This window comes from Salvelinus namaycush, chromosome 2 (assembly GCF_016432855.1).
Source record: "Salvelinus namaycush isolate Seneca chromosome 2, SaNama_1.0, whole genome shotgun sequence".
Classification (NCBI taxonomy): Eukaryota; Metazoa; Chordata; class Actinopteri; order Salmoniformes; family Salmonidae; genus Salvelinus; species Salvelinus namaycush.
In genome coordinates, this window is record NC_052308.1 from 4,997,085 (window position 1) to 5,009,165 (window position 12,081).

Sequence of the window (12,081 nt, forward strand, 5' to 3'; positions counted from 1 at the left end):
GCCATTGTAATCGTGGGGACCTTCAATGATGCAGAAATGTTTTGGTGCCCTTCCCCAGATCTGTCTCTCGACACCATCCAGTCTCGGAGCGCTACAGACAATTCCTTTCAACCTCATGGCTTTGTTTTTCATCTGACATGCATTGTCAACTGTGGGACCTTAAATAGACAGATGTGTGCATTTCCAAATCATGTCCTATCCATTTAATTTAGCACAGGTGGACTCCTAATCAAGTTGTTGAAACCTCTCAAGGATGATCAATGGAAACAGGATGCACCAGAGCTCAATTTCGAGTCTCATAGCAAAGGGTGTGAATACTTATGTAAATAAGGTATTTATGTTTTTTCTTTTTAATAAATGTGCACAAATTTAAAATGTGTCATTATTGGGTATTATGTGTAGATTGCTGAGGAAATTGTTGTATCTAATCTATTTTAGAATAAGGCTGTAACGTAACAAAATGTGGAAAGAGTCAAGGGGTCTAAATACTTTCGAAAGGCACTGTAGATGTTTCTGCCTCAGGTTTGCCACGGATTCAAATAGAATCTTGAGAGAATTTTCTGTCAGAAAAAAAACTATTGTGAACTGTTTGCCACTAGTAGCAATAAATATTTTTGTTGCCAAAGGTTTGCCGCCGATTCACCACCAGTGGTAGACGTTTAGAAACTTCTAGCAACATTTTGTGGCACACTATTTAATTGCAGGAAGTTTGCAGTAACACATTTATTTTTCTAAGGGCATCCAGGCTGTATGCTTTCCAGGACATTACCTCAGCAGAGTTTTAATGTCTCAGTTTGATCACTTCAGACCCTGTTTCTGAATGTAATCAAATCACATCTGTTCTACCCTCCCATGTCATTCAAGCCTGACTTTGTCCTCTAACCCTCTCAGGTCCTTCAAGCCTGACTTTGTCCTCTAACCCTCGCAGGTCCTTCAAGCCTGACTTTGTCCTCTAACCCTCTCAGGTCCATTAAACCTGACTTTGTCCTGATGAGGCAGCATGCCTATAGCATGGCCCACAATGAGGACTTCAGGAACATGATCATCGGCCTGCAGTACGCAGGAGTCCCCAGCATCAACTCACTGGAGTCCATCTACAGCCTCTGTGACAAGCCCTGGGCGGTGAGACACACACAGACACACACACACAGGCACCCGCACACATACACAGGGGGTGGTAAGGCTATACAGTGGGGAAATAGGCTCCTCTATTAAACACAGGGCCTGACATTTTTATAACTGGCTTTTAAATTGACCTTATAACTCAGCACAACATTGATTTGTGGCAGCACAACATTAGGGGCCCCGTGTGGCTCAGTTTGTAGAGCATGGCGCTTGCAACGCCAGGGTTGTGGGTTCGATTCCCACCGGGGGACAGTACAAAAAATATATATATATATATATATAAAAAAAGGATGAATGTATGTACTTGTAAGTTGCTCTGGATAAGAGTGTCTGCTAAATGACTTAAATGTTAAATGTAAATTTAATGTTGGATGTTAATGGACCAGATCACTGTAGCAGCACCACCAGCACAATAACCTGTCTTATAATAGTACTTCCCATCATTGTGCCCCAGCCAGCTAACAGATAATCATTTAGAGAATGATTTGCCTCATCAGTTCCTCTACAGCTTTATCTAAACATTTACCAGGTGTCTGGAGGAGAGACCTGTAGATTTTTTTGCCTCATATGTCCCTCTAGTTACAACTTTTTCTGAACATTTACCCAGTGTCTGGAGGAAAAGTCTGTAGGACTTTAGTACACCTACTATGTCTTCTTCAGTCCAAGTCCCAGGCCTAATCACTAGGCCAAGGCCGCCTCTACTAACTGTCTCCTGTACCCCTCCACTAGTTTGCCCAGCTGATTGCCACCTGTAAGAAGCTAGGCCCTGACAAGTTCCCTCTGATCGACCAGACCTTCTACCCAAACCACAAGGACATGGTAAGAACGACTTAACTACCTATCTACCTATCTGCATAACTACCTGTCTACCTAATCACCTATCTACCTATCTGCATAACTACCTGTCTACCTAATCACCTATCTACCTATCTGCATAACTACCTGTCTACCTAATCACCTATCTACCTATCTAGCTAAATACCTATCTACCTATCTAGCTAAATACCTATCTACCTATCTACCTATCTAGCTAAATACCTAACTACCTATCTACCTATCTGCATAACTACCTGTCTACCTAATCACCTATCTACCTATCTAGCTAAATACCTATCTGTACACAAACCATAAGAGCTACCTATCTGCATAACTACCTGTCTACCTAATCACCTATCTACCTATCTAGCTAAATACCTATCTGTACACAAACCATAAGAGCTACCTATCTGCATAACTACCTGTCTACCTATCTAGCTAAATACCTATCACCTATCTACCTATCTGTACACAAACCATAAGAGCTACCTATCTGTACACAAACCATAAGAGCTACCTATCTGCATAACTACTTGTCTACCTAATCACCTATCTACCTATCTAGCTAAATACCTATCTGTACACAAACCATAAGAGCTACCTATCTGCATAACTACCTGTCTACCTAATCACCTATCTACCTATCTGTACACAAACCATAAGAGCTACCTATCTGCATAACTACCTGTCTACCTAATCACCTATCTACCTATCTGTACACAAACCATAAGAGCTACCTATCTGCATAACTACCTGTCTACCTAATCACCTATCTACCTATCTGTACACAAACCATAAGAGCTACCTATCTGCATAACTACCTGTCTACCTAATCACCTATCTACCTATCTGTACACAAACCATAAGAGCTACCTATCTGCATAACTACCTGTCTACCTAATCACCTATCTACCTATCTGTACACAAACCATAAGAACTACCTAGAGTTGAAGTCGGAAGTTTATATACACTTAGGTTGGAGTCATTAAAACTAATTTTTCAACTACTCCACACATTTTTTGTTAACAAAATATAGTTTTGGCAAGTCGGTTAGGACATCTACTTTGTGCATGACACAAGCCATTTTTCCAACAATTGTTTACAGACAGATTATTTCACTTATAATTCACTGTTTCACAATTCCAGTGGATCAGAAGTTTGCATACACTTAGTTGACTGTGCCTTTAAACAGCTTGGAAAATTCCAGAAAATGATGTCATGGCTTTAGAAGCTTCTGATAGGCTAATTGACATAATTTGAGTCAATTGGAGGTGTAACTGTGGATATATTTCAAGCCCTACCTTCAAACTCAGTGCCTCTTTGCTTGACATCATGGGAAAATCAAAAGAAATCAGCCAAGACCTCAGAAAAAAAAGTGTAGACCTCCACAAGCCTGGTTCATCCTTGGGAGCAATTTCAAAACGCCCGAAGGTACCACGTTCATCTGTACAAACAATAGTACACAAGTATAAACACCATGGGACCACGCAGCCGTCACACCGCTCAGGAAAGAGATGCATTATGTTTCCTAGAGATGAACATACGTAGGTGCGAAAAGTGCAAATCAATCCCAGAACAACAGCAAAGGACCTTCTGAAGATGCTGGAGGAAGGTACAAAGTATCTATATCCACAGTAACAGGTACAAAAGTATCTATATCCAGAGTGAAACGAGTCCTATATCGACATAACCTGAAAGGCCGCTCAGCAAGGAAGAAGCCACTGCTCCAAAACAGCCATAAAAAAGCCAGACTACGGTTTGCAACTGCACATGGGGACAAAGATCGTACTTTTTGGAGAAATGCCCTCTGGTCTGATGAAACATAAATAGAACTGTTTGGCCACAATGACCATCGTTATGTTTGGAGGAAAAAGGGGTGAGGCTTGCAAGCCGAAGAACACCATCCCAACCGTGAAGCACGGGGGTGGCAGCATCATGTTGTGGGGGTGCTTTGCTGCAGGAGGGACTGGTGCACTTCACAAAATAGATGGCATCGTGAGGGAGGAAAATGATGTGGATATTTTGAAACTTCTTTGTGATAGGGGGCAGCATTTTCACTTTTGGATGAATAGCATGCCCAGAGTGAACTGCCTCCTACTCTGTCCCAGATGCTAATATATGCATAGTATTATTACTATTGGATAGAAAACACTCTGAAGTTTCTAAAACGGTTTGAATGATGTCTGTGAGTATAACAGAACTCATATGGCAGGCAAAAACCTGAGAAAAAATCCAAACAGGAAGTGAGAATTCTGAGGCGGGTCGATTTTCAACTCATCGCCTATTCAAATCCCAGTAAGAGATGGATCTGTTTGCACTTCCTACGCCTTCCACTAGATGTCAACAGTCTGTAGAACGTTGAATGAAGCCTCTACTGTGATGTGGGGCCGGATGAGACGGGAATGAGTCAGTGGTCTGGCAGAGTGCCAGTTCTTGGTCACGCGCATTCCAAATGATATCGCCTTGCGTTCCATCACTTCTGTAGACACAAAGGAATTCTCCGGTTGGAACGTTATTGGATATATATGATAACAACATCCTGAAGATTGATTCTCTACTTAGTTTGACAAGTTTATTCGACCTGTAATATAACTTTTTGAAGTTTTCGTCCGACGTTCGCCTGGATCTGCGCGAGCGTTTGGACATGTGTACTAAACATGCTAGCAAAAGTAATTACTTGGACATAAGTAATGGACATTATCTAACAAAACAACGATTTATTGTGGAACTAGGATTCCTGTGAGTGCCTTCTGATGAAGATCATCAAAGGTAAGGGAGTATCTATGATGTAATTTCGTGTTTCTGTTGACTCAAACATGGCGGAGAAATGTTGTTATATCTGAGCGCCGTCTCAGATTATTGCATGGTGTGCTTTTTCCGTAAAGTTTTTTTGAAATCTGACACAGCGGTTGCATTAAGAACAAGTGTATATTTAAGTCTATGTAAAACATGTATCTTTCATCAAAGTTTATGATGAGTATTTCTGTTATTTGACGTGGCTCTCTGCAATTTCTCCGGATATTTTGGAGGCATTTCTGAACATGGCGCCAATGTAAACTGAGATTTGTGGATATAAATATGCACATTATCGAACAAAACATACATGTATTGTGTAACATGATGTCCTATGAGTGTCATCTGATGAAGATCATCAAAGGTTAGTGAATCATTTTATCTCTGTTTCTGCTTTTTGTGACTCCTATCTTTGGCTGGGAAAATGGCTGTGTTTTTCTGTGGCTGTGTACTGACCTAACATAATCGTTTGGTGTGCTTTCGCCGTAAATCCTTTTTGAAATCAGACACTGGCTGGATTAACGAGAAGTTTATCTTTAAAATGGTGTATAATACTTGTTTGTTTGAGGAATTTTAATTATGAGATTTCTGTTGTTTTGAATTTGGCTCCCTGCAATTTCAATGACTGTTGGTTAGGTGGGACGCAAGCGTCCCACATATCCCAGAGAAGTTTTAAGACATCAGTCAGGAAATTAAAGCTTGGTCACAAATGGGTCTTCCAAATGGACAATGACCCCAAGCATACTTCCAAAGTTGTGGCAAAACGGCTTAAGGATAACAAAGTTAAGGTATTGGAGTGGCCATCACAAAGCCCTGACCTCAATCCTATAGAAAATTTGTGGGCAGAACTGAAAAAGCGTGTGCAAGCAAGGAGGCCTACAAACCTGACTCAGTTACACCAGCTCTGTCATGAGGAATGGGCCAAAATTCACCCAACTTATTGTGGGAAGGTTGTGGAAGGCTACCCGAAACATTAGACCCAAGTTAAACAATTTAAAAGCAATGCTACCAAATACTAATTGAGTGTATGTAAACTTCTGACCCACTGAGAATGTGATGAAATAAATCAAAGCTGAAATAAATCTTTCTCTCTACAATTATTCTGACTTTTCACATTTTTTAAATAAAGTGGTGATCCTAACTGACCTAAAACAGGGAGTTTTTACTAGGATTAAATGTCAGGAATTGTGAAAAACTGAGTTTAAATGTATTTGGCTAAGGTGTATGTAAACTTCCGACTTCAACCCTATCTACTGCCTATCTACCTAAATACCTATCTACCTATCTGTACCCAAACCATAAGAACCACCTACCTACTTAACTACCTGTCTGCCTAACTACCTACAGTGGTTCCTCCTTTAAAAGTTGTGAGCTTACACTGCGGGACTTCATTTGAGGTAATTTGTGATTTAGTACGATACCCTGCATCACCACTTCATTGCTCCAGACCAGCGCTAGGGGGAGTTAGAGTTAGTTTAATCACTGATTATGATTGTGGGTCCTATTGTGTCTCTAACTGACAATGAATGGGTGACATAAATCTAAATAGAAATTGATAATTGTGCACGTCCTCAATATTACTTACTAAAACTGTTGTTACACTAAGGTTTTTAATTATTTTATTTTGTTAGGATTATTTTGCTCTTACAGTAATACTGTAGGCCACTCCTGACCAGTCAAATTGTACAGTGCCTGAGTGGTGCAACAGTCTAAGACACTGCATAGCAGTGCAAGCTGTGTTGCAACAAATGCTGGTTCAATACCCATGCCAGCCTCGACTGGGAGACCCATGGGATGACTGTAGATTTTAGTTTTTTCTCCCTCTAAACACAGAAATAAATAATTCTAAATAACAACCTGGCTTTATTTACAAATTAGTAACAATGTCACCCCATGTTCAAGAACGGCCTTTTTATCGCTCATTTTACGTTATTTGAATACAAAATAATTTCCAAAATATTTAAGGGGCATTGCACTAATAATGGCTCTGACTAGGGAAACGTTCCCGCTGTGCTGTTCTTAGCGCCAGTCTGCACGTTTAAACAAAAAAATGTAACTAATAATGGCATCTTTATGCTTTCATTAATAAAATTATGACAAAAATACTCTTTCAAAATGCCTATGTTTATTTAGTTATGGATCCATAACGAATTACTATGGGAATAAATATCACTGAAATACAGAAATATCCTCCAATCTTCCAATCCTCTATATGTAATTATTGGTGGAGAGTCACACCGTACTTTTCGATATACTGTAGGCCTACCGTAGGCAACATGAGTCTCACTAGTGTTGAGTAACGTGCTGTTAAAAGTGGTGTAGGTCTTATTAATTTAAAGAGCATATTGAAGTTAGAAGCAATAGGATTTGAAGCAAAAGCCTATAACTATTTTAGAACCGTTTTGCGCTGCTCTGAGACAAGCACGGGGACTGGTCTTGATAAATCAATGAGATTTTTATTTTCACTGAATCTCCATTTGGGTATTGGTTAGACTAGAGCTAAAAGCATTAGGGTGCAGAAATGTTATGCTCTTAGTGTAACCTTTGTTTAACTAGGCAAGTCAGTTAAGACCAAATTCTTATTTACAAGGACAGCCTACTCCTTCCTCCCTGTCGGGGAAATTAACCCCGGTCTCCCGCATGCCCTGCCCACACAACATGGAGAGTCTTTAGCTAAATAGCCCCGTACTGTACTCCCGACCGTCACGTTGTACAGCTGCATATTTTCCATTCCATCCTAACGGAAACCCAGAGGGTTTTTCGTTTTTCTTGGAATAGAAACACCATAATATTTATCGAATTAATTAAGCAAGTACCAATCAAAAGTTTGGACACACCTACTCATTCCAGGATTTTTCTTTATATTTAATATTTTCTACATTGTAGAATAATAGTGAAGACATCACAACTATAAAATAACACATATGGAATCAGTTGAGGAACAAATTGTTATTTACAAGGACAGCCTAGTCCTTCCTCCCCATCGGAAAATTGAACTCCGGTCTCCCACGTGCCCGCATTCTCTAATACAGCCATTATTGAAGGTGCTTGAGGTCACTGAGAAAGTATGGACATGGCCTGCTCTCTCTTATGTAAGGAATTAGGCACCTTCCCATGTTTACTACAGTATGCACTGTATGCTATGTTTACTTGTCAGACTGCACAGTAGCCTAATAAACAAATGCAGGTGGCTTATATCTTAAAAATTCTTAAAATTCTTTATTATCCAAATGTAAAAGCATATACTGTACAGTACTGTATTTCTTCATCACTGTCTTTATGCTTTCGTTAATAAAATAATTATACAAATACTCTTTCAAAATGCAGATGTTGATTTAGTTATGGATCCATAACAAATTACTATGGGAAGAAATATCCCTGAATTACAGAAATATTGGAACAAAGTTGTATAGTGAAGGCAAACAAATTGTTCCTGACTGGAAAAGGCTCTTTTCAAACACGTGGTCACGTTGTACAGCGTCATTATGGCTATTAGGAGGGCTATATTTGGCCTTTAGAAATATTATTTTGGCCTTTATTCAGAATACAATCGCTCACTCTCATTTTTTTTAAACAAAATATTCTCCAAAATATCGTTATATATAGCCTTCCCATTGTGGACGTATATTTCAGCATCGTTTCGCCCTGTTCTGAGACAACCATGGAGAAACGAAAATGTTCTATTATATTCCATGATATTCTTAAGTTATATGTGTTGACAGAAGAAAGCAAGTGATGTCTGCTAAATAATCAAGTTAGGTTTCTCCAGAAATAAATAATTCTAAATAACAAACTGGCTTTATTTACAAATTAATGTGAGTGTCTCACCCCATGTTCAAGAATTGCCTTTTCTCACTCACTCTACGTTAAATGAAAACGAAATCTCCAAAATGTCGTTACTTTAAAACAAAGCGATTATTATTATTATTATTAATTAATTTAGAATGATATAAAAGCCCCTTTAGATATTCTCACAGATCCTAATGGAAAATGCCTCTTAGATATTAATTTAGAATCCTCCAATCCTCTAAATGTAATTATTGGCGGAGAGTCACGTCATTGAAAAACATATTTTTAGATATACTGTAGACCTACCATAGGCGAAATGAGTATTGGTTACACTACATTTAGGGTGTGGAAATATTATGCCCTTTAGATCTTAATTTAGAATCCTCCAATCCTCTTATGCTGTAGCCTACTCCCGACCGCCACATTGTACAGCGCAAAATATTTTCCATTCCATCCTAACAGAAAGGGTTTAGTTTTTAGTTTTTCTTGGAATAGAAACACCATAATATTAATCAAATTAATTAAGCCAAATTTCTTTAAATCAATCCCATGTACTACGTTAATTAAAAAAGCTTTTAAATTCTCCAGTAATACTAATATGGGAGACTATCAAAAGCTTCTCAAAGTTGCCCTGACAATTAAATAACGTGCCATAGAATGCTGCAGCAGCCCGCAAGGTTTTTTTATTTCACCTTTATTTGTGTGCTGCAGTATGACACAACTTTTAAAAGAGGAACCAATGTATCTACCTAACTACCATACTATCTCCCTACCTAACCACCCATCAACAGTTGAAGTCGGATGTTTACATACACCTTAGCCAAATACATTTAAACTCAGTTTTTCACAATTCCTGACATTTAATCCGTGTAAAAATTCCCTGCCTTAGGTCAGTTAGGATAACCGCTTTATTTTAAGAATGTGAAATATCAGTTTAATAGTAGAGACAATTATTCATTTCAACTTATTCATTTTTTTCATCACATTCCCAGTGGGTCAGAAGTTTACATATACTCAATTAGTACTTGGTAGCATTGCCTTTAAATTGTTTAACTTGGGTCAGACGTTTCGGGTAGCCTTCCACAAGCTTCCCACAATAAATTGGGTGAATTTTGGCCCATTCCTCCTGACAGAGCTGGTGTAACCGAGTCAGGTTTCTAGGCCTCCTTGCTCGCACATGCTTTTTCAGTTCTGCCCACACATTTTCTATAGGATTGAGGTCAGGGCTTTGTGATGGCCAATATCTTGACTTTGTTGTCCTTAAGCCATTTTGACACAAAAAGTATCCTCAGGGTCATTGTCCATTTGGAAGACCCATTTGTGACCAAGCTTTAACTTCCTGACTGATGTCTTGAGATGTTGCTTCAATATATCCACATAATTTTCCATCCTAGTGAAGCCATCTATTTTGGGAAGTGCACCAGTCCCTCCTGCAGCAAAGCACCCCCACAACATGATGCTGCCACCCCCGTGCTTCACGGTTGGGATGGTGTTCTTCAGCTTGCAAGCCTCACCCCTTTTCTTCCAAACATAACATTGGTCATTATGGCCAAACAGTTCTATTTTTGTTTCATCAGACCAGAGGACGTTTCTCCAAAATGTACAATCTTTGTCCCCATGTGCAGTTGCAAACCGTAGTCTGGCTTTTTTATGGCAGGTTTGGAGCAGTGGCTTCTTCCTTGCTGAGCGGCCTTTCAGGTTATGTCGATATAGGACAAATTTGACTGTGGATATAGATACTTTTGTCCCTGTTTCCTCCAGCATCTTCACAAGGTCCTTTGCTGTTGTTCTGGGATTGATTTGCACTTTTCGCACCAAAGTACTTTAGTGTCTCCTTCCTGAGCGGTATGATGGCTGCGTGGTTCCATGGTGTTTATATTTGCGTACTATTGTTTGTACAGAAGAACGCAGTACCTTCAGGCATTTGGAAATTGCTCCCAAGGATGAACCAGACTTGTGGAGGTCTCCAATTTTTTTCTTGACTGATTTCTTTTGATTTTCCCATGATTTCAAGCAAAGAGGCACTGAGTTTGAAGGTAGGGCTTGAAATACATCCACAGGTACACCTCCAATTGACTCAAATGATGTCAATTAGCCTATCAGAAGCTTCTAAAGCCATGACATCATTTTCTGGAATTTTCCAAGCTGTTTAAAGGCACAGTCAACTAAGTGTATGCAAACTTCTGATCCACTGGAATTGTGAAACAGTGAATTATAAGTGAAATAATCTGTCTGTAAACAATTGTTGGAAAAATTACTTGTGTCATGCACAAAGTAGATGTCCTAACCGACTTGCCAAAACTATAGTATGTTTACAAGAAATTTGTGGAGTGGTTGAAAAACGAGTTTTAATGACTCCAACTTAAGTGAATGTAAACTTCCGACTTCATCTGTAGAAGACTAAATCCACGAGTATGTGTGAGTATAGTGTGTGTCTTATCATGTGTGTCTGTGTGTGTGTTTCTTCACAGTCCCCGCTGTTACGTGAGGTGTATTTTTATCTGTTTTTATTTTTATCTGCTTCCTTCAGTTACCTGATGTGGAATAGAGTTATATGTAGCCATAGCTCTACGTAGTACTGTGCGTCTCCCATAGTCTGTCCTTGACTTGGGGATTGTGAAGAGACCTCTGGTGGCATCTCTTGTGGGGTTTGCATGGCGGTCCAAGCTAAGCTGTGTGCTAGTAGTTTACATACAGTGCCTTCAGAAAGTATTCAGACCCCTTGACTTTTTCCACATTGTCTTACGTTACAGCCTTATTCTAAAAATGATTAAAATAACTATTTTACTCAAAGGTCTACACACAATACCCCATAAAGACAAAGTGAATGTAGTTATTTAGAGATTTTTGCAAATATATTAAAAATATTAACATAAATATCTTATTTACATAAGTATTCAGACCCGTTGTTATGAGACTCGAAATTGACCAAAGGTGCATCCTGTTTCCAATGATTATCCTTGAGATGTTTTTATAACTTGATTGGAGTCCACCTGTGGTACATTAAATTGATTGGACATGATTTGGAAAGGTACACACCTGTCTATATATGGTCCCACAGTTGACAGGGCATGTCAGAGCAAAAAACAAGCCAAGGGTTCGAAGGAATTGTCCGTAGAGCTCCAAGACAGGACTGTGTCACGGCACAGATCTGAGGAAGGGTACCAAAACATTTCTGCAGCATTGAAGGTCCCCAAGAACACAGTGGCCTCCATCATTCTTAAATGGAAGAAGTTTGGAACCACCAAGACTCTTCATAGAGCTGGCTGCCCGGCCAAACTGAGCAGTCGGGGGCGAAGGGCCTTGGTCAGCGAGGAGACCAAGAACCCGATGGTCACTCTGACAGAGCTCCAGAGTTCCTCTGTGGAGATGGGAGAACTTTCCAGGAGGATAACCATCTCTGCAACACTCCAGCGTTCAGGCCTTTATGGTGGAGTGGCCAGACTGAAACCACTCCTCAATAAAAAGTACATAAGTGCCCGCTTGGAGAATTCCAAAAGGCACCCAAAGGACTCTCAGTCCATGAGAAACAAGATTCTCTGGTCTGATAAAACCAAG

At 39.6% G+C, this 12,081-nt stretch overlaps 1 protein-coding gene across 1 annotated transcript in view; it reads left to right on the forward strand.

Moving 5' to 3' along the window:
* The window catches only part of LOC120020198 (synapsin-2-like), a 194,910-nt gene that overhangs the window by 84,388 nt on the left and 98,441 nt on the right, over positions 1–12,081 (forward strand). Inside the window, exons 5-6 of the mRNA XM_038963705.1 lie at positions 966–1,122; positions 1,855–1,944. Of these exons, the coding sequence (XP_038819633.1) occupies positions 966–1,122; positions 1,855–1,944 (247 nt within the window). The remainder of the gene's footprint in view (positions 1–965; positions 1,123–1,854; positions 1,945–12,081) is intronic.